Source organism: Ambystoma mexicanum, chromosome 9 (assembly GCF_040938575.1).
Source record: "Ambystoma mexicanum isolate Mex_15411 chromosome 9, UKY_AmexF1_1, whole genome shotgun sequence".
Lineage (NCBI taxonomy): Eukaryota > Metazoa > Chordata > Amphibia > Caudata > Ambystomatidae > Ambystoma > Ambystoma mexicanum.
In genome coordinates, this window is record NC_090931.1 from 175,270,694 (window position 1) to 175,290,335 (window position 19,642).

The window sequence follows — 19,642 nt, forward strand, 5'->3', positions numbered from 1 at the left end:
ATTTAGTTTGGTGTTCAATACCACTGTAGGAGCATCCTGGAGTTAATGCTTCTTCCCCCGACACTCACCAGCTTGTGGCGTCTCCTTCTGTCATGCTCTGCTTGCCTACCGCGTGTCTGTTTCTGCACGCCGGCTCCCGGAATGCTGCTTCCTGGATGCGGACAGCATCCCTTCTCTTTGGTCTCTCGCAGCTCCGGCTGCTGAGTGCGTTTCATGGAGGCTCTCAGACTGCGGATCCCTAAACATCCCGTAGGGGGCTGTGTAAGGCTTCTGGGAAGTTTGCCGGCATCCTGGCTCCTCGTCCGGTCCCACCATGGCTGCCTCCTACGGACCACAGTCCCCTGCTGGCTTCCTCCACACAGGCCTCCTCACTCCCTGCGCTGCTGACCGGGCCTCTTTATACACCTGCAGCCCCTTGACAGGCTGCAGGTGTGGATCGCTAATTAGACTTGCCTGACCATAGTTAAAGGGACATGCCTGACCCTTCTAGATCCCTGCAGCCCTCTTCTTCGTACCAGTACAAGTGGTGAAAGGGTATGGTCTTCATTACTCTTTGTTGCTTCTTCATCCCAGTACTGTCTAGTGTGTCATATATGGTGAAATGAGGGGAACAGCATTACAACAACCTATAAAGGTTGGTGAGGGTTTTGGTTGAGTCTCAACAGGATCCTAAGGACCCTCCACTCAGGTGATTCTAACTTGCTTCCTCAACCCCAGTGTCAGGATCCAAGAGCGATAGCCTTTCCCTGGCCACCTGAGAAGCAGATCCAGGGGTCTTGGAAGTGAGAAGATCCTCAGGTTTCTCACATATGCCAAGGAAGCTGAACAGAATCGTGAAGAACGGCAAAGGAAGCCAAAAGCCCAGCAAGCGCTCCAGTTGTTGCTTGCATACACCTGTGCCTAGGAAATGTAAAGAGCACTCAGTCTGTCTACTGCTGGTAGGAGAGAACTTCTCCTCTCTGGGGATCGAGAAACTGAGGCTATGACTGGTGTGGTGGAACCAGGCAGCTCACCGACCAAGGAGAAAGGAGCTACTGCACGAGAAGGATATGCTGCGAGAACGCCAGGAGCCGGTGAGACTTCTGGGCATTTGCAAGTGACAGAGAGCAGCGCCTAACTTATAGGAGCCTGGGACGAAGCAGAATTTTTAAAGTGGAAGCCGTGAGAGCCGAGAAAACTAGGAGGAAGCAGTTGCGAGAAGGAAGCAGACAGAACTTCTTTTCCCAGCTGTCCATGGGATCATTCAGGAATGCCAACAAGAGCTGGTGAGTCCAACCAAAGACAGCAGGGACACCAGGGTGTAGCGACAGCCACAGAGAATGCAAGTAATTGTAAATCAAGCAACCGAGAGAGCAAAAGGACTTACTGTTAAAGGAAGAATTGAACTATGAGCAAAAAGCTTACAAATATGTCAATGTATATAGTGCAAGTATATGGGAAACCTGGACAGGATAATCTATCAAGATGATACACTATCAAACAAAGTATATATGCAAATCTGGGAGAGGGCAGAGACCCTGTATGAAGAAAGGTCCTGTCAGGAGAGTATACCAGTTAATCACAAGTGTGTGAATACAAGCAGCCCTGGCAGGAGAGTATACTGGGTAATTACAAGTTTGTGAAATAAAGGGGTCCTGTGAAGAAACATCAGGACTAGAAAAGGGGATTGTGTTTTAAGTATACCAGGTGTCCTGAAATGGATAAAATTACAAAGCCAGGCAGTTTTGTATGTCAGTGTTGTTGTTGCCAAGAAAGGCACAAGGAACTGTTTGTGAAACATCGGAGGGTAAAGAGGAATCCAGGGGAAGGGAACCACACTTTGGAGCAAGGACCTTTATCCTTGTATAATGTTTCTGTTGAGGCCATTTATTCTTCTTTCATGAGCACTTTTCTAAACAACCCAAGGTTAAATGACATTTCCATCTTCGCCCTAGAGAATTTAGTTTATATTGTGAGGGTTACGGGACAGTTTTGTTTTGGACATTCTAACAACTGACAGAGGGATCCTTAGTTTTGCTTTAGGTAGCGGAAATCCACTTATAGGGCCAGAGAGGCATTTTCCCAACCACTTTTATTTTAAATACAATTCTTTAACCAAAACCATGGTAAACATGTGTCCGAGTTTCATTCCTGACCCCTCTCGCCTCCCTTATTCAGTCTCCCCAGGGCATCCAGTCTGGGTGCCTGCCACGAAGGACCAAAAGCAGCAAAGGGCACCTCCCTGTTTGGGCTGCAAAGGGTCGAGGGTCAGAACCATTTTCAAGCCAGGACCTTGCCAAGTTCGCCATTTTACCTGATGTCTGCTTCCACACATAGGGATCCTTCCACCCATTTGACTATTGGTTCACTTAGGCGCTTCTGTTACCTCACAGGACCAAGGAATATTACTGTTTCGGGTTGTATGGTTACCTATAGCCCAATCATTCTAGCCCAACTCAGAACTGCTACCTGCTTCTTCTCAGCCAACCATCCACCCATACCCTTTCCACTTACCCACCTACCCTCTCTTGGGTGGCACCCTTCCTTCACTTGCCCATTTCTTCTACCCTTCATCATGCATCTTGACTTTGCTTCATTCCTCCTCCAACTCATTCTTCTTCTCTCAGACTTCAGCCTCATCATGGGGTAATTTCTGTATCACTTTCTGGGTTCCCCATTTACCTCCCCTCTACCTCTCATTCCAGTCTCTCCACTATAATCTTTTTCCCTCGCCTACTGCACAAAAACTCCTACTTTCTCCCACCTCCTATCGATCTTTCCCTCAGGTGTGCCAATTCCCTCTGCAACAAGTCTTTCTACATCACTGACCACTCCACCCTCAACTTTCACTTCTTTCTATAACGGAAGCCTGGATCTCAACTCATAACCCTGCTACATAAGGTCTCCACACTGACTCTGCTACCTTCTCCCACTCTCCCCAACCTGTTTTTGAAGGGTGGATGTGTGGGGTTACCACTCACTAAGGCCCTCGACATTGCCCCTCTACCCTGTCTGACATCCACTCTTTCTGTTTTGTATATGCCATTATTCAAATCCTCCATCCTACTACTCTCACTGTTCTGACTCCTCCCCTGATCCACTCGACAACTCCTTCCGTGATTTGAGCCGTCTCCAGGAGTCACTTCCTACCAGCATCCTCTTTGGCATGCTGGAGGACCTCCCCAGGTCCTCTGCAACCAACTGCCTTGAACCGGATTCCGTCCTATCTGGCAGCTCCCTCCAGTCACAGCTTACCCATTCTGGTGGGAACTCTATTGACCATGTCTTGCAGTCTGCCTCTCCATTGTTCACTTTAACATCTTGATCCCTCTACTTTCTACTCCTCATTTCCCCCCCCCCCTTTTCTATGACTAAGTGGAAAGTCAGGAAGGACTTTCTTGCCCCTTATATTGATTTTGTGAGGCCCTCTTTCCTATTCACGGCTCTTACATTGACTGTGCTTTCTCTGACCTTTTCATTATGCACTTATGGCTAGATTTGAGTAACACATCCTGCTCGCACATTCCCATCCCTGTCCTCAGCCTTGGATCATCTATGAAATTCAGACCCATAAAACAAACCTTTGCCATGACCTACCACAAATTAGGGACCATTTAACCTACAAGCATTCCCTTACTTCCCTAACGTCTGCACTGGACTCTGTCAAATTCTCCTTCCAAACCTAATCTCCTCTTATTGCAGTCACCCCCAAAACCTTTCAGCTGCCCTCCAATCTTTGCTCCCAAGCCAATATCCATTGCCACCTCCTTTTCTGCGATTGGCTTTGCTGACTACCTTTCATCTAAAATGTGTGACTCTCACAGCTCTAGTCTCTCTCCTTCTCCAGCCCTCTTCTGTCCACCACCTCTCCCACCTACCTCTTCTCTCAACAACTACTTCTTTCCTACCTCTCCTATTAAATTGACACCTATCCTTCGCAGTGCCAACTCATCTTGCACTCCTGACGGCTGTTTTGCTCCTTAAATAGAAAAAACAGTCTCAATCGCTTCTTCTCTCCCTGGGCTCTTCAACCTTTCTCTGCAGGACTCTTCTCTGCCTCCATCAAATATGCAATTGTCTTTCCCACCTATGGAAGAAATGCTCTGTGACCCAAATGTCATAACATTGCCAGTTTCTCTGCTTCACCCGCTCAAGGACGTTTGAGGAATGGTAGTCTTCAAGGCCATTATGCTCAAGGTACTTGATACGGTCAGAGATCCACTTTAATCTGACTTCCATAGAAAACACTCCATTGAGACTTCACAAGTGCATGTGTCTGCCATTTCTCTCAAATGTTCACTTCTCCAAACTCTCTTCCATACTCATTCTTTTGGACCTTTCTGCTGCTTTCTACGTGGCTGACCACTCCCCTCTTAATATCACTCTCCAGGCCTTTGGGTTCACACATCTTTTCTTACCTGGATCATCTCCTACGTGGAAGATTGATTCTTTAAAATATCTTTGTTTGAAACTTGCAAGCCTCCAACCTCACCCCCACTTTCTGTCGGCGTCCCCCAAGGATACAATGTTGGACCTTTTTGTTCTCCTGTCCCAGGAAGACTTATTGCATCCCTTGACTTTCAGTATCAGCTTTTGCTTATGACGCTCAAATATTGTTCTCATTGACATCCTTCAACGCTGCCATCTCGGAAAGGATTGACTTCTATTCTCCGCTGCCTCAAGTCCTCTTTCTCCAAGCTTCCAATACCATCCCTACCCTCTCCTATCTCCTTCCCGACTGACCTTCTTGCTCCCTCACTCGAGGCTCGCAATCTTGGAGTCCTATTTAATAGAGCTGTGACCGCAACAATTCATCACTACCACGTTTTTTTCTTATTATACACTGTACAGAAACTCTGCACTCCAGCTGGACTACTGCTCAAGGCTACTCCGTGGCCTTTCTCGTTACACCATCCTCCTTCTAGGCAAAGCCCTCCACTGTGCTACCTGCACTCTACAACCTATCCAGATCACCCACTTCTCACTACTGACGTCTTGCTGTTTGGCTCTCCATACACAGCCACTTTCTTTTCAAGTGCCTTCTCCTAGTCTACAAAGCTATTGTTTTACTCCTCTGTACCTGTCTGAGTGTATCTCTGTTTACTCACCATCTCATTTCCTTTGATCTTCCTCAACCTCACTTACCCTTCCTGTGCCTCCTCTCTTTCTCACCAATCCATTATAACCCGCTGCTCATAACAATCAAAGCCAGCCCAACTATGGATCTATTCACAGCTTGGCTTAAACTGCACTTGTTAAAGGAGCTCCACCTGCCCTCGTCCCCATCCTCGCTACCTTAGCCCACCACTACCTCCAGTGACACGTAATGCACTTTCGTATATTTAAACAGTACTTCTCTTTAGTTTGAAGCACTTTCCCCTTTAGGTTAATGTTACCTTTGTAAGTTACCTGTTTATATAAAAATTTCGGGTCACTTTGTTTTGTACCCAGTATGCCACAATACTATGGCTTTTGATTTTTTTTTTTGAATTTATTTTTTTAATATATAGTCCTATTCGGAATCCAGCTAGATTTATTTTTATTGGTGGTTTGTATGGCATCAGAAAGTACTTGCTTAAGGGAGCTCTGCCATACAGACAGTGTGTCTGCTGTTAAATGCACCCCCCTGCAGCATGGGGTATACATGCAGGGTTCACGCAAATTAGCAAAAAAGTAGCCTGTGTGGTTAGCGTACATGTTGACAGAGTAGTGTTGGTGTAAGGAGGCTGGATGACCCTTCAGGTTTGTTACTGGGGTCTATACAGTGCACAATACCGTTTGCATGGTCTACAGATGCTTTGACCAATCTGCGGGGTGCAGGGCTGAGTAGGAGGTGGGATGGTGGAGTTTATTGGGTTCTGTCATAGGTGGGAGATGATGCTCTTTTCTGCTTGGTCTCTCGGTTCCTGCCGAGTCATGGTGTACATTAACTCTGTTTTTCTTCTGATTCCTACTGCAGGGCTGATGGGAGTTATGTTTGATCTTTGATTTCATCGCTGCTATTCTTTTGCATCATGTCATATGGGCACAGGCACAGCTGGGGAGACTGGAGCCGCACAGATTAGCACACCTTCACACTACCTGCAATCAGACTTGCACGAGGAGCTTCACTGATTAACGCGGAAAGTTTGTAATTGGGCCAAGGGGAACATCGCTGCACCTTCAGAGGTCCTGCAGGTTGGCATTCAAGAGCTCGTCGCACCTGAAAAGATGTGCATCCAGATCCTGTGGACCACTTTTGCTGCTACTCTGGGAAGGCTGGCAACAAGGTTAACTGGAGCACTTCACACTTTGAAAGAGGTGATGCAGCCAGACTTGCATGAAGGTCTTGTAACTGGAGCAGGAAAGCTTATTGGGGCACTGCTGCCATTCCTAGGGGGGGAGGGCGCTACAGCCTGACCCCCCCCCCCTCCCCACTCCCTATCAGGAGAACTGAATCTTGAGTCACAGAAACTTGGTAGGACTTTGGCCAGTGGGAAGAAAAGACCACTTCTGGCCAGACTATTGTCCAAACGCAATTGAGAGGATCATCCTACCCGGAAAGAGCAAAATCAGTATATCTGCAGAATGTTGGTCTACAACCAGACAGGTGAAAGAACCTTCACAGCGGCGAGGCCTGCAGCCATGCTTCCAGGAGAAGCCTCATTGGTAGGAAGAGCAGCATCTTCTGATCGAGAGAAAGCCTGCTGATGTGATCACCATTACATCTGCGAGAGCCTGCAGCCAGACTCTCCAAGTATACCTTCAAAGCTGGATAAATACCTGCAGCCGGCCCTCCCTGGGCACAGTCACACCTACAAGGATAACTATAGCCAGACTGCAACAAGCACCTGTGCACAGATTACCTGCAGACTAACTCGCACAAGCACTTTCACAATAGAGGAGCAATAAGTTGTGCAAGGCACTTTCACAATAGCAGAGCAATAAGTTGTGCAAGGCACTTTCACAATAGGGGAGCAATAAGTTGACGAGCAGCCATTTCTTAATGCTGGGGTGTTCAGGGAACTACAAAGTGGCTGTGTTTGAGGAACGGTTAAAGTACAATGGTTCATGGCTCAGCATTGGTGAGAAATGTCATTGTTTTTTTGATCATGGTGACCCACCAGCCTCCCATGAATTGGGAAGTATAGCGGGCATTAAATGCCCTATTCCCATGCATTTGCATTACTCATTCAAATAGAATTGAGGTATTTGTGAGGTTTGCCACACCTTTGCTAATTTCTATGTTCTTGGCTGTTTCAAATAAATCAAATTGGTGTTGCAGAAGTGTTGTGGTTGTGTGGTAATTGCAGCACAACCTGTGCCAGAAGATGCTGTCACAGGCCCAGGGACCAATGGATATCAAGATGAGTTCCAAAATAAAATGCTACATTCAGTTCAGACATAAGGGCTGACATGACAGAAAGATGTAGGTCAAAACTGAACAACTGAGCATCTTAGTTTTGAGGTTTTAGTAGAACACAAGTAGTGAGGGAAATGTTCAAAGAACAAGAGAGGGAAATGTTCAAAGAACAAGAACCCTAACATGTTGTAGCATGAGTGCCCTAAACTACAATACTTTGTGGTTAGGATTAATTTGCTGTGACTGTAGCATACAGTAATTGACAGATCCTTTTAGGTTCTCAGTGTCTGGAACCTTCTGTAGGGGTTGTTAACCCTGATGTGTTGTCTTGCTTATGGGCCAGATGAGATTATTTCTTCCTCCTCTGTCTAAGGTGGATATTTAGGCTGCATTTGTTACTGTCACACTCCTGAGTCAAGGGTGGAAGGCCAGGTCAGAAGTCAACCTCTGGCTTTGGTCGTACCACAGGCTTTTTCACTGATCAGAAGTTCTTAGTGAGCCCCCTGGCCCTTAGCAACTCACTCTACCCCCCTCCACTCAGCTCCTCTGTGAGCCCCCTGTCTTGGGAGTTCATTTTATTTGATACTTATATTGCGCTTAAGACTTCTCCAGTGTCAGGTGCTGCACCTGGGAACTAACCCATGTTGGACGGCATAATTTTGTTCCCATTGATAAGGTGTTGGCCCTGAGCTGTAGTCCTTCTCAGTGAGGCCCCCAGGCTCAGAACTCTGTGAGCAACTATTATTTATTTTTCCTTAGATTTAACAATTCCAACAATCTTCACTGTGGCTCTGGCTTTTCTTTGCATTCTTAGCTCTGTCTTTCTGCTTCTTTTGGGGTTGTTAGGCCCTAACAATCTCTGGGCCCAAGTCAACAAGGATTCTCCACTTCTTTAGAGCTTGGATCCTGGACGAATTCCAGCTCCAGTACCACTGGTCTTGCAGCCTGCCCCCCAGCGCCCATTCTAGACTTCTTACTTAGCCAGTGCTAGTTTTCTGCTTTGGACCTCTGTCCACTTCTCCATCTCCAACCTCTCACTGCCTCCAATTACTTACTCCCTTTTTCTTGCCACTTTTTTCCTGTACCCTACGACTGTGTTGACTCTCCTTCTTTGTCTTCCTCTGACCCTACTCCAACTCACTCCTCCCCCCCATTACACTCCATCCCTATGCCTCCCCTTTGATCGTAACCTCTTTCTCCCTCTCCTCCAACATCAACCTATTTGCTTCACTTCTCCTTCCTTGCTCCCTTATCACTCCCTTTGCCGTCTCTCTTCAAACAACCCCCACTCTTGTGCGCTTGTCTCTGATGCCTTCTTTATATACAGGGTGAAGCTGGGATTGTGACAATGAAGGTGTTCTTGTGGTCACCTGAGCTTCGTGTTGAAAACACAGAATGGGTTAGTGGTCATTGGGTTGTATACGAATTGATAGTATTACAATTGACCTTCTGTACAATTGACTGTATTTAAAAGGTCAATTAGGATATATATGCAGGGGGGAAACCTACACAACCCCCCCACCCAATCCCCTTAAATTCTTATAAAAGCAACCCACTATATATATATATATATATATATATATATGATTGTACAGAAGGTCAATTAGGATCACTAAAATTCGGTCAATTGTGTCAAAAGGTCAATTGTGATCGGTCAATTCTGGTAATACCGGTCATTGATCCCTCTCTCTTGCCATGTGTGTTTAATGACATTCCGATTGTCGCTGCTCTGCGGACAGAGTTCAAATTGAAGATCCACTATCTTGGAATTGAGTTGTCCTGTCATGACAGCTGCCTGATTTCACCAGTGTCCCTTCATATATTTGAACTTTCCTGAACCGGTGCCTTTGATACCCGTGGCTCTCTTTTTGTGCTCTGCGGCAGAGAATACTCAGTAAGATCACCTTCACAGTATGATCCATGGGCTGTGCCCGCTTGAAATCATTCTCTCAGCATTCCATGTTGCCCTCATTGTGGGATTACAAACTGCAGTTGTTGGCCGCTCTCATTTTAGCAAATGCAGGTAACTGGGAGAGCCGGAAGGCCGTAGAGCAATAATTATGGGACCATTCATGCTCATCCCAGTAATGAAACAGGAAGAGTAATTGGAATGATGAGAAGATGAACCTGAATACTATAAGCATTGGAAAAGATATTGCATTAAAAATACTAACGCTTAAGGAAATACCAGAGTACTTAATGAGAGAAATAATAATGCAATAGAGACTGTGAGGCACTTGAGGAACGAAAGACTCGCACCTGGTGAAAAGGGCAACCATGAATATCTATCCAAGACCAGAGAAGCAGAAGAGATAGAATTCCAACACATAAGGGAAAGGGACTTAATCTCAGACTGGGTATCAATAACCTGGGAAGAGGGGAACATTTGTATTAGATTTTTATAGTGATTGACGCCTAAGCGCTGAACAGAAAGAACCAGCAGTACAATTAAATGAGTCCCTAATTTTTTTAAAACTGATTACTGAGTAAGAAGCTGGAGTAGAGGAGGAGTCAGGAAAAGGGGATATGGCACGCAAAAGCGAGGAAGAGAATTCCAGTTCTTTGGGGCCAAAAGGGTAAAATATTGAAATTGTGACAAAGCGAAGAGAACAAGCAGGGGAATAGAAAGAAATTAAAGAACAAATATAGGAAGGAGCAAGGCCATAGAGGCATTTTAAAAACAATACAAAGGAAATTAAAGAGAAAACTATTTTCAAACGAGTGTCAGATACCAGATTTGCCCACGTAGTGTAGCCGATGAATTCTTCTTCCCAATGTGCCCCTCTGGTTTTGGTTTAGAAAGAACCAGAGCGATCAATTGGAGAAAAGAATGGATGCTGATGGAAATCCAGGGGTACCAATGGAACAACACAGGTCGAGACGCTGTATGTCAAAGGAGGACTTGAGGTGGATAACACAACAGCAATTTGAGGCCAGACCTGCAAATGTGAGATATAACAACACACCACAGCAGCAAGGTTTGAGTTTGCGTTGTGCCAAAAAGATTCAACAACCGAACAAGGCAAAAAGGGCAGTCCCAGTAGTCGTACCCCCCCCAAGTAATGGTTAGCATAGGATACAAAAACCCACCTCCCTTCCCCCCCCCAGACTTAAAAGAAAAGGTTTGCCGCTTACCGGTGGTTCTGTCCCAGGAGAGGGTAGGCACACGTAGACAAGTTCCAAGCAATCCACAAAAGGCAGTCCAAACCTAATCCGACGGAACGAGGACGCCTAATAACACCCTAACCCGACGGCACGAGGACGATAGTACACACAGGGAGTCTCTAGTCCGTGTACCAATTCTAAACTCCAAAGTTCCAAGTTAGTGAGAGAAAACCAGAAGTTCCAGGGACAATCCGAAAGTGGAAAAGTGTATGCAGACGAGGTCTGGTAACGTGGCATCCAAGGAGCAGGCAAGGGAAGTCCAGTAACGGTACGTGATCAAGATACGAGGTGAGGCAAATCAAGGCAAGGCGCTAAGTAAGAGCAATCCAATAAGCAGTCCGCGTCGAGGAGCCAAGGAAGTCCGAAGCTGAAGGGGGGAAAAAACAAGGTAACAAGGACAGGAACGGAATGAACAAGATACAAGGAAAAAACTTTGAACAGGTTTCGAAAGGCCACTAATCAGCGATTAGAAGCACCGATCTAGGGGAAGGAGGTGCTAATAAGGAGGCAAGTCACGTGACAACGCGGCGCGCTACTCGGTGTGGACCGTGGGAGGAGTAGAGCGGACGCCAGCGTTGCCATGCCAGTTTCCAGGCACCAGGTTTCGTGCTTAAAGGGACACAAGCCCGTAATTTGGAAAGGAACGAGTGCCCATACATGACAGAGCCATTGCAAAAAAGTAAAGCAGAACTAAAGGAATCCCGGGGAGCAAAGGAACAAAGGAACAGAAAACGGATAGCACAAAGCGGGGCAAGATGAGAAGCAGGAAGGATGAGAAGCAGGAAGGACAAGAAGACGAAAACAGTAGAAAAAGTGAGGAAACAGTACAGAAGAAATGAGCGGTTTATCCAGAAAAAAAGTGAGAAACTGAGTTTTTGGAATATTAAAAAGTTGATAGTGGCAGGAACGAGAGATAAAAGAAATATGGGTAGAAAAGGATAATAAAGTCTACAACACCAAGTTTGCTAGCCAAGGAAGAAATGGGAAAAGGAGGAAAAGAATGAGGGGGAGACAGGAAGAAATAGTAGAAGCAGGAAAACTCAGAACTTCTGTCTTCGAAGGGTTAAGGTGTAAATGGTGAGACTACGTCCACGATTGGATTGCAAGAAGACGGGCAGAGAGTGACTAGGCAGTAAAAGGGTAAAGATTTGTGAATCATCTTCATACAGATGAGAAAAACCAAAGGAAGAAATATTAGAACCAAGAGGGAAAGTATAGAGAGAAAAGAGACGACAACCAAGTACTGAACTGAACATCACCCTTTATAAGCCAAGTAATTTTTCAAGACCCAAGAAACCAAATTACAGGAAAGGATTGTAATACAGCTTTAAGGAACTGTATGAACTAATAAAAGAAGTCAAGGGACTAATTTAAAAAATATCGTACTAGAAGAGAAGAAAGCAGAAACTTGCCGGACGCAAACTACAGGAGAAGAGTCATTCTCCTGCCGTTAGTTATTAGAATAATGGTAGGGTCAGTTAGGCTTAGTTGGATGGTGGACACTTTTCTTTTGGACATTCACTGACAACAGACAAGCATCTTAGTTTGAGAACATCCCTTTAGAAATAGGGACAGTTGGGCATTTTGCTTATGTGAGGGGTCAGAAATGCGAGGCAGACAACTTTGCGAAGGTTTTTCAAAAAAATGCCATTTCATTAACTTGAAAAGTTGGATAAACGCCTCACTATCCCTACCCTGACCAGGATTTATCTGCCTAAAATAAACTAAAGAAAATACTCTTACAGAGGATATCTGTCCCTCACACTTATACATACAGTAACTGAACAAGGTAACGCATTACAGTTCAAAAGCAACACCATAATAAAGTTCACAATTTGGTCCTTTCGATAAACCTAGAAAATCAAAAGGTATTGGGGAGGACCAAACGGAGAAACTTTTCCTGGAACTTGAGGGACTGCTGCCTGGAGTCAGTTAATACATATAAGTATCTAGGGTCCTTTTGTATACGACAAGAGGCGGAATAGACCCAGTAATCGACCTCAAGGCAAAATTTATGGGAGAACAATGCGGGTCCGACAGTTTGACTTTAAATTTGGTAGATTTTCATTCCTACCGGTTTTAAAACTGTTTAAGCATCAAATGGTGGCAACATTAATTTCTGGGGCACATACAAGGGCTGATGTAATCGCCTGGTCAAAACTGGAGGCAAAATGTTGGCGAGGGGGTCCTTCGTCTCCCGACATCAGTGCCACTGGTGGGGATATTGTATGAATTAGGGCAGCTTCCTGTTCAGACATTAATTGACTGGGGAAGTTGCAAATGTAAGTATTTTGGCCCCTCCGGTTGTTTCCATTTATGTGCGACTTAATGAAGCTTGGCAAAAAGGTTTGTGTAAGGTTCTGAGGGAATGGGGGCCAGATGGTATGCAGCTATAGACACAAATAGAGGCTTTAACTGAAGATCTCATTGTGACTCCACATATATTGAAGCAGAAACATTTTATATATGTGTGGATTCGTTTGAGAGGACTTGATGTACTACCAGTCTTTTGGTGACCACTTTGTTTGGACAATTAAGAATTACTACAATGTTGCTCCATATTTGAAAAAGCACCCATCAAGGTTATTTAGGACCCAAATCATGAGACTAAAGTTAAACTTATTGTCAACTAAGGAAGTTTTGGACAGACTGACAAAGGTACCTAGGGATCAGAAACTTTGTCGGCACTGTGCTGAGGAGGGAGAGACTTTAAAACATGTATGTGTGCAATGTCCTGCTTTGTGTGCCTTAAGGGGATATGCTATTCAATTGAATAACAGAACAACGGAAGAGGACCTGGGAATTTGAATTTTAAACACTGATATGTCTTGGTCAATAAGGTTTTTAGAGATTTTAAAGGCAGTTTGCAAGTCATTTTACGATATGTATGCTCTTATGTTACTTGGACTGTAATTATGGATTTTAAGATTTTCATGTTGATTTTGATGAATTTTTGTTGTTTAGGTTACTTTGGTGGAAAATAATTTGTGTACGTTTTTATGAATTTGTTAAATTTATATTTGTGATAATGTGTGAAAAGTCCACATTTGTACTGTAGCACACAATGCATAAATAATAGGTAAATAAATAAAGTTCACAATATAACCGCAGTCCCTTCTTATATTCTGGCCGAATTCCCCTGCCCGAGATTCAAGTAGTATTCTGCTCCACAGTTCCCAAAAGAAACTAGAAAATCCTGGTTTGCAACAAAGTTTCAACACAGTTCTTTCTAACTCCAACTTGACAACAGAAAGTTCCAACAATCAAGTGATTCAGCAAAAAGGTTCTTTCTTTTTATCTTGTAATGGTAAGATTCAAAGTAATCTTCAGTGAAGGCACCATGAAGCAAGACACGGACAACAGATTCAAAGTTCAAACAGACTCTATGAACACATGCCAAGATGGATGAATGCTTAACTTGTCCTAAACTAAGGTGGGATTGCCCTACCTGAATGAAACTAAGGAAAGGCTGAGTCAGAAAGTTAAACTTAAATGTCTGTGTCCAAAACCTATCCTTGCCCTTGCAAAAAGCGAAATCATTTGTAGGGCTGTCAACAATCAAAGAAATGGTGATTCAAAATAAACCTAGCTTGTTTTTCAGTTCCCCTTCCCCAAGTTCAAGAAAGTTTCACAACAGTCTCATGATTATCTTTCCCAAAACTGTTCCACAAATCCTGGGGGTTCCCTTCCCCCAAGTTCAGGGCAACACAGTTCCAAAGGGGGGCCTTGAGGGCCCCGTCCTCCAGACAACACTAAAGTTCCTTAGTCTCAGGTTTCCCTTCCCAAAGCCTCTGGATTGGGTTAACAGTTCAATCCGATTACTCCTCCTTGGTTTTACTTTCAACAATGTCTTTGTCTTTCACAATTTAGGCTTCCCTGGTGCGCAGTTGTTGGACCACAAGGTCCACCCATTAGAGGTCGAGCAACCGGGAACCCCAGGTTCCTTGGCCCACACAGGTTCTTCTGTATCTGACTCTGTGAATGTTCTCAATCACTTGGCTTCTCCTCATCAGCCTCTTGGCTTTTCCTCAATATGTCACATATCCTTTGCTGGTCTTTCGACTTGCCACACTGTGTTCATGCATAAAGTTCACTTTGCAGTCGTTTTATTTTCTTCCCCCACCTTTTTGTCCTGCTCTTGCGCAATCTTCCACACTTGCGCTCTTATCTCGTACGTTGCTTTCAGATTGGCAATTTCACATTCATCTGTCACCAGGCTGTAGCTTTGCCCATAAAGTGTTTATTCAGTTTGGTATTCAATATTAGTGATCATTCACTTTTAACGCTTTCACTTTTCACCCAACCTGTGGCTTCGGGTTTGTTTCACTGTGCATTTGGCATTAGTCATGCTTTTACAGAGCCCCCAGGAGCGCCCCGGTTTCAAGTGACTTTGCCTCCACTCACCGGTCCCTGGCGTTCCCTTCAGGCAGCTGCGCTGTTCTGCTGGTTTGTCATCCACCACGAGCCCCGCTCACACTTCGGGTGCTCTTCTGTTCCAGCCAACAGCTCTCCTTTTCTTTGTGGATGCTGCATCCCTTTCTTTGCCTGCAGCTGTGGCTACTTATCTCTGACCACTCAGGCTTTCCATGACCACCTGAGAAGAGGATCCAGGGGGGAGTAGGTGTGAGGATACCCTCTGGTTTCTCACACTTCACATAACCAAAGAATATTTCCTCAGTTGATCAGTAGCAACATAAATTGTCTTTGTCAGGATGTTTTGAAACATCATATTATTTCTGAAGGTATGCTCCTGTGTCACTATCAGCTGGTGAACTCACCGGGTAAGGTGTGCGTGTCCAATTGCCTCGCTGCTCACATGTATTCTGCTTCAGCTGCTCCTCGCGACCCGGCAGTCTGCTGCTTTTGGTCTGCCCACCTGCGCCACGTATACATGGCACTTCCTTTGTTCTGGAGTCTCTCTGGTGTTTGCCGGCCTCTCCACACATTTGCTTCCTGCTGCACAGCCTCTGCAAAACAGGTCTTCAGAAGCCAAGCTTCCCTCTCTTAAACGTCCAGCTGTGCCACCTCTGCAATTAAGCCTTCTGGAGGCAAAGACATTCTCAGGACCAGCTACTGTTCTCTGCTGAACAGTGGTCCCGGCGTCTTCTCCCTCGTACAGTTTCTCCTGCTTACACTGCTCAATAATGGCCTGCACCTGTGGGAGCCTTTTAAGCCTCGCAGTCTCCCTCAGGTGTCGGTCACTCCCATTAACAAGCTGACGATGCCTGCAGTTTTGTTCCTGTTTAGCCCTATTCTTCGTCCCAGTACTTGGGGGAATTATGGGACTTGAAGTCCCTAATGACAGTTTGCTTTTCCAACTTAATTTTCGATTCTAAAGAAATATAATAAGGCTGAATCACAAGACTGCATTCTGTAGCAGAATAAGGTTCTTTAGAGTATGAATTGTTATTATTCACAGACTTATTTCGCTGTACCTTTTGGGATTTGGGGGGGGGGGCTTCTAGCTCTGACTCTCCAGGGTTTTGGAAGTGTTTTATTTATTTCAATGCCTATGGGTTTATGATTGTTTTTACCTATATTGAGATGCTCAACTTGGGGAACAAAACGATTGTTATGACAACACGCCATTACACACTTTGGTATTGAGATGTCCTCTCTAGTGGAAAACCAATACTGCGTCTCACCCTGCTCGTTCCCCTGGGCCCTTTCTGCTCCCTTGTGATCATCCAGCAGAACACCACCCCCAAGGTCAGAATCAGTAAGTATCTGCCTATCCCTGGCCAGCTGGGAGTAGACTTTAGGCAGGGGCTAAGTGGGGATTCTGTAGGATTCATCACACTTATGAAAGGGCCACAAAGAGTCGGTGTCCTCCTTCTGATCCACCACATATGGTGTCAGGAGAGGAATCCTTACCAGTTCTTAAAAGTTGGGGACCCTTACTATTTACCAAATTAAGTCGTAAGGCCCAAACCCCTAGGGTTGCCACCGCAGAATCCATAGGGTTTGACCTACAGAGCACCACAGAAATCACAATACCACCCAGTGAAAGACATGGATTCCATGGACTCTCATTAGCGCCCCCCCCCCCCCCAACGGAACCTATATAAGATTAGCTTCCAAGTCTGGGTTTCCCTGGTGGTATGGACTAGACGCGTTATGGTGGGAATCATTGATCCCGACTACTGAGGCGATGTTAAAGTTCTCCTGCACAATCATGGAAATAATACCTACACTGCACAAGAGGGGGGGGAGCTAGCCCAGGTGATACTTTATAAAGCATTGTTCCCAATACCCCAAGAAATATTAGATCAAACCGAGACAGACAGGGAAAACAAAGGGTTTGGAGAAGCAGACTTCCTGAGGGAAGTAAAAACTCAATCCCAAGAATAGATGAGACTAACACCTTCCCTGACCTTGCATTTGCTTAGAGAAACAATCCCATCCTCACAGAAGCCTTTGGGAAAGTAGTTGTGGAAGAAGAGGGACGTAGTCAAGCTGGTCCCCCCCTTCTTCCTAAAGAAAGAATTATTATATAGTGGAACTGTAACTCCAGAGGGAATATATCAGTCCCAAATAGTGGTTCCACAAAGCCACAGGTGAATTGTATTTGAATTGGTCCACTCCCATTTGAAGTCTGCACATGAAGGGATAGGGAGACCCAGAGTCAAAATAATACCAAACTTCTATTGGCCAGGAGTGTTTGCCGATGTGAAGAATTTCATAATGACGTGTGAAATCTCAAGGAATGACAACCACTCAAATAAACCCTGCTCCATTGCAATCCTTGCCTATCATTGATGTTCCATTTTTGAGTATAGCAATAGATGTGCTATGCTTAGAAACATCTGACCTAGGAAATTTTATCCTGGTAATAATGGATTACGTGTAACGCTCACCTGTTTCCCGTAGAGGCGCCGGTCTTGACTGGGCGTATACCGTATCTTCAAAGGTGATGTGTAACACACGGCTGGCTCTTTGGGCTGGACCTCTGTGCACTGTATGTCTGACTCGAAGGATAAGATGTCTGCAGATAGAAAATATGGGATTAAGGAACTGGGTTATTGAATGTCTCTCTCTTCTTCCCTTTCTCTTCTCCTGTAGAACCCCAAAGGTTAACGCTCTCACCTTAGGTAAGTGAACGCCGTGCTCTCCATCTGCCTCGGGGCAGGGTACTGTAACCAGTTTCTTCACTGGATAAGGGGAGCAGGCCTCTTGGCTTCAGAGGACTGCTGTCCGTCGTTTACTGCACGAACGGTAAGTTTCGAGTAATTCTAATGTCTTTAAAGTCTTTAGTAATGATGTTTCTTGTTTTGCAGGGTTCCGGCGATGGCGGATGACGGGCTGAAGTGAGTTGAAGATGGAGCCCGTGTGATGAATAGAAGCGCCTGGAAGCATGTAAGTAAGCGCTTGTTGCCTGCTTCACGATGCGCTCTAACTGTCTTTTTATTTTGCAGGTACAAGTTCGGAGCGGCTGCAGGGTGCCGGAATACCCACTGGGTTAGATGTGGAAAGGAGTAATGGCACGTGAGTATTAAAGTTCCCCAATGTCTTCAAACGCACCTTGTTTTGTCTTTCAGATGCGGGATGCAGCGCCGAAGGCCTCCGGAGCGTGCGAAGAGTTGGTAAGCTTTTGACTTTCAGATGCCGGAATGCAGTGTGAAGACCTCCGGAGCGCACGAAGAGTAGGTAAGCCTTTGTCTTTCAGATGCCAGAATGCAGCGCGAGGCATTGGTGACAGCCGATGGACCAGGTAAGTGAAGAGCTGTCACTGAAGACCGTAATGCTAACCTGTTCTTTCTTGTCTTTATAGGTGTTGCTGAAGACTGAATTCAGGATGGTAAGCCTTTTTCCTTAGGCCCAGGATCAGATGCAGAAGACACGATGAGCGTTCTGCTGCAGAGGATGCAGAATAATGCAAAGCAAGATTCATCCATCGGGTGTGGTTTAAATCGCCTCCTGTAGTGCTTAGGTGTCTCCTTCCACAGCCACGCCTAGATAAGAAAAGAGTTCCTGCTTTCCAGAAGAGTTCCAGTGTTCTGAATCTGGGGAGTGGCTCCTGCCCCACCCAACAGGAAAAGTAGTTCCAAACAGAAGAGGATCAGAGGCTCAACTGGCAGGCAAGTAAGCAGCATGGTCTGCTGCAGGTAAGTCCACCCAAGCATTATGAGCCCGGCGCTTCCAGCGCTGGGACTGGGCATATTTATGAGCCTGGTGCCACTGGCGCCAGGACTGGGTCCAAAAGGTCCCAATTGGGACTGGTTGGCACTCGGAACCTGGGTTATGGATCTGCTTCCAAGGGAGTTGGGGGGAAAACCCCTGACCTTTTGGAAGCAGAGATCATGACAGTACCCCCTCCCAACCCCCCACCCCCCCCCCCCCTCTCCCCCCCCAACCGGGCCTCTCCAGGGGTTTTGGCTTGTCATGAAATGTTCGGTGAAATCTTTTGATTAGGCGAGGAGCGTGGACATATTCAGCAGGTTCCCAGGATCTCTCTTGGGGGCCGTAGCCTTTCCAGTCAATTAGGTAAAATAGTTTAGATTTGGAGATCTTGGAGTCCAGAATGCTTTTGACTTCAAACTCGAGTTCTCCATCAACTAGGATAGGTTTTGGAGATTTAGTTAGTCGGGTTTGAGGTTGCACGGGTTTTAATAGAGAGACGTGGAAGACCGGATGTATCTTCATGTGCGGGGGCAAGTCCAACTTGACCGCTACTGGGTTTACTATGGTAGTGATGGAATAGGGACCAAGGTATCTTGGGTTGAATGTGCGTGGCCCTTTTAGAGGTAGATATTTGGTGGATAACCAGACTTGATCCCCTACTTGATATTGAGGGGCTTCCTTCCGATGTTGATCTGCTCCTTTCTTGTATTGTTCTTTAGGCCTTTGAAGGTGAGAAACAGCTTCCTTAAAGGCTTGGGTGATTGTAGAATGCAGGTAGTCTACTGCTGGTGTTTCAAGATCTTGGAGGGGATCCAACTCCGAGGTTCGAGGGTGACTGCCGTACAAAAGAAAAACGGGGTTTTCCCAGTTCCCGAATGGACAGTTATTGTAGGCATATTCGGCTATCCAAAGGATGTCTTTCCAAGTTTTTTCAGTTTGTTGCAGCATGCAGCGTAAATACTGTTCCAGAGTTTGATTGGTCCTCTCGGTTTGTCCGTCGGTCTGAGGGTGGTGACTGGTCGATAGTCTCATCAA

At 45.7% G+C, this 19,642-nt stretch overlaps 1 protein-coding gene across 2 annotated transcripts in view; it reads left to right on the forward strand.

The window, feature by feature from the left end:
- The window catches only part of FOXR1 (forkhead box R1), a 116,812-nt gene extending 109,567 nt beyond the window's left edge, over positions 1–7,245 (forward strand). For both annotated transcript variants that reach the window (XM_069614390.1, XM_069614389.1), the window contains exon 6: positions 5,939–7,245. In XM_069614390.1, the coding sequence (XP_069470491.1) occupies positions 5,939–5,967 (29 nt within the window). In that variant the 3' untranslated portion in view covers positions 5,968–7,245. The remainder of the gene's footprint in view (positions 1–5,938) is intronic.
- The last annotated feature ends 12,397 nt before the right edge of the window (positions 7,246–19,642 follow it).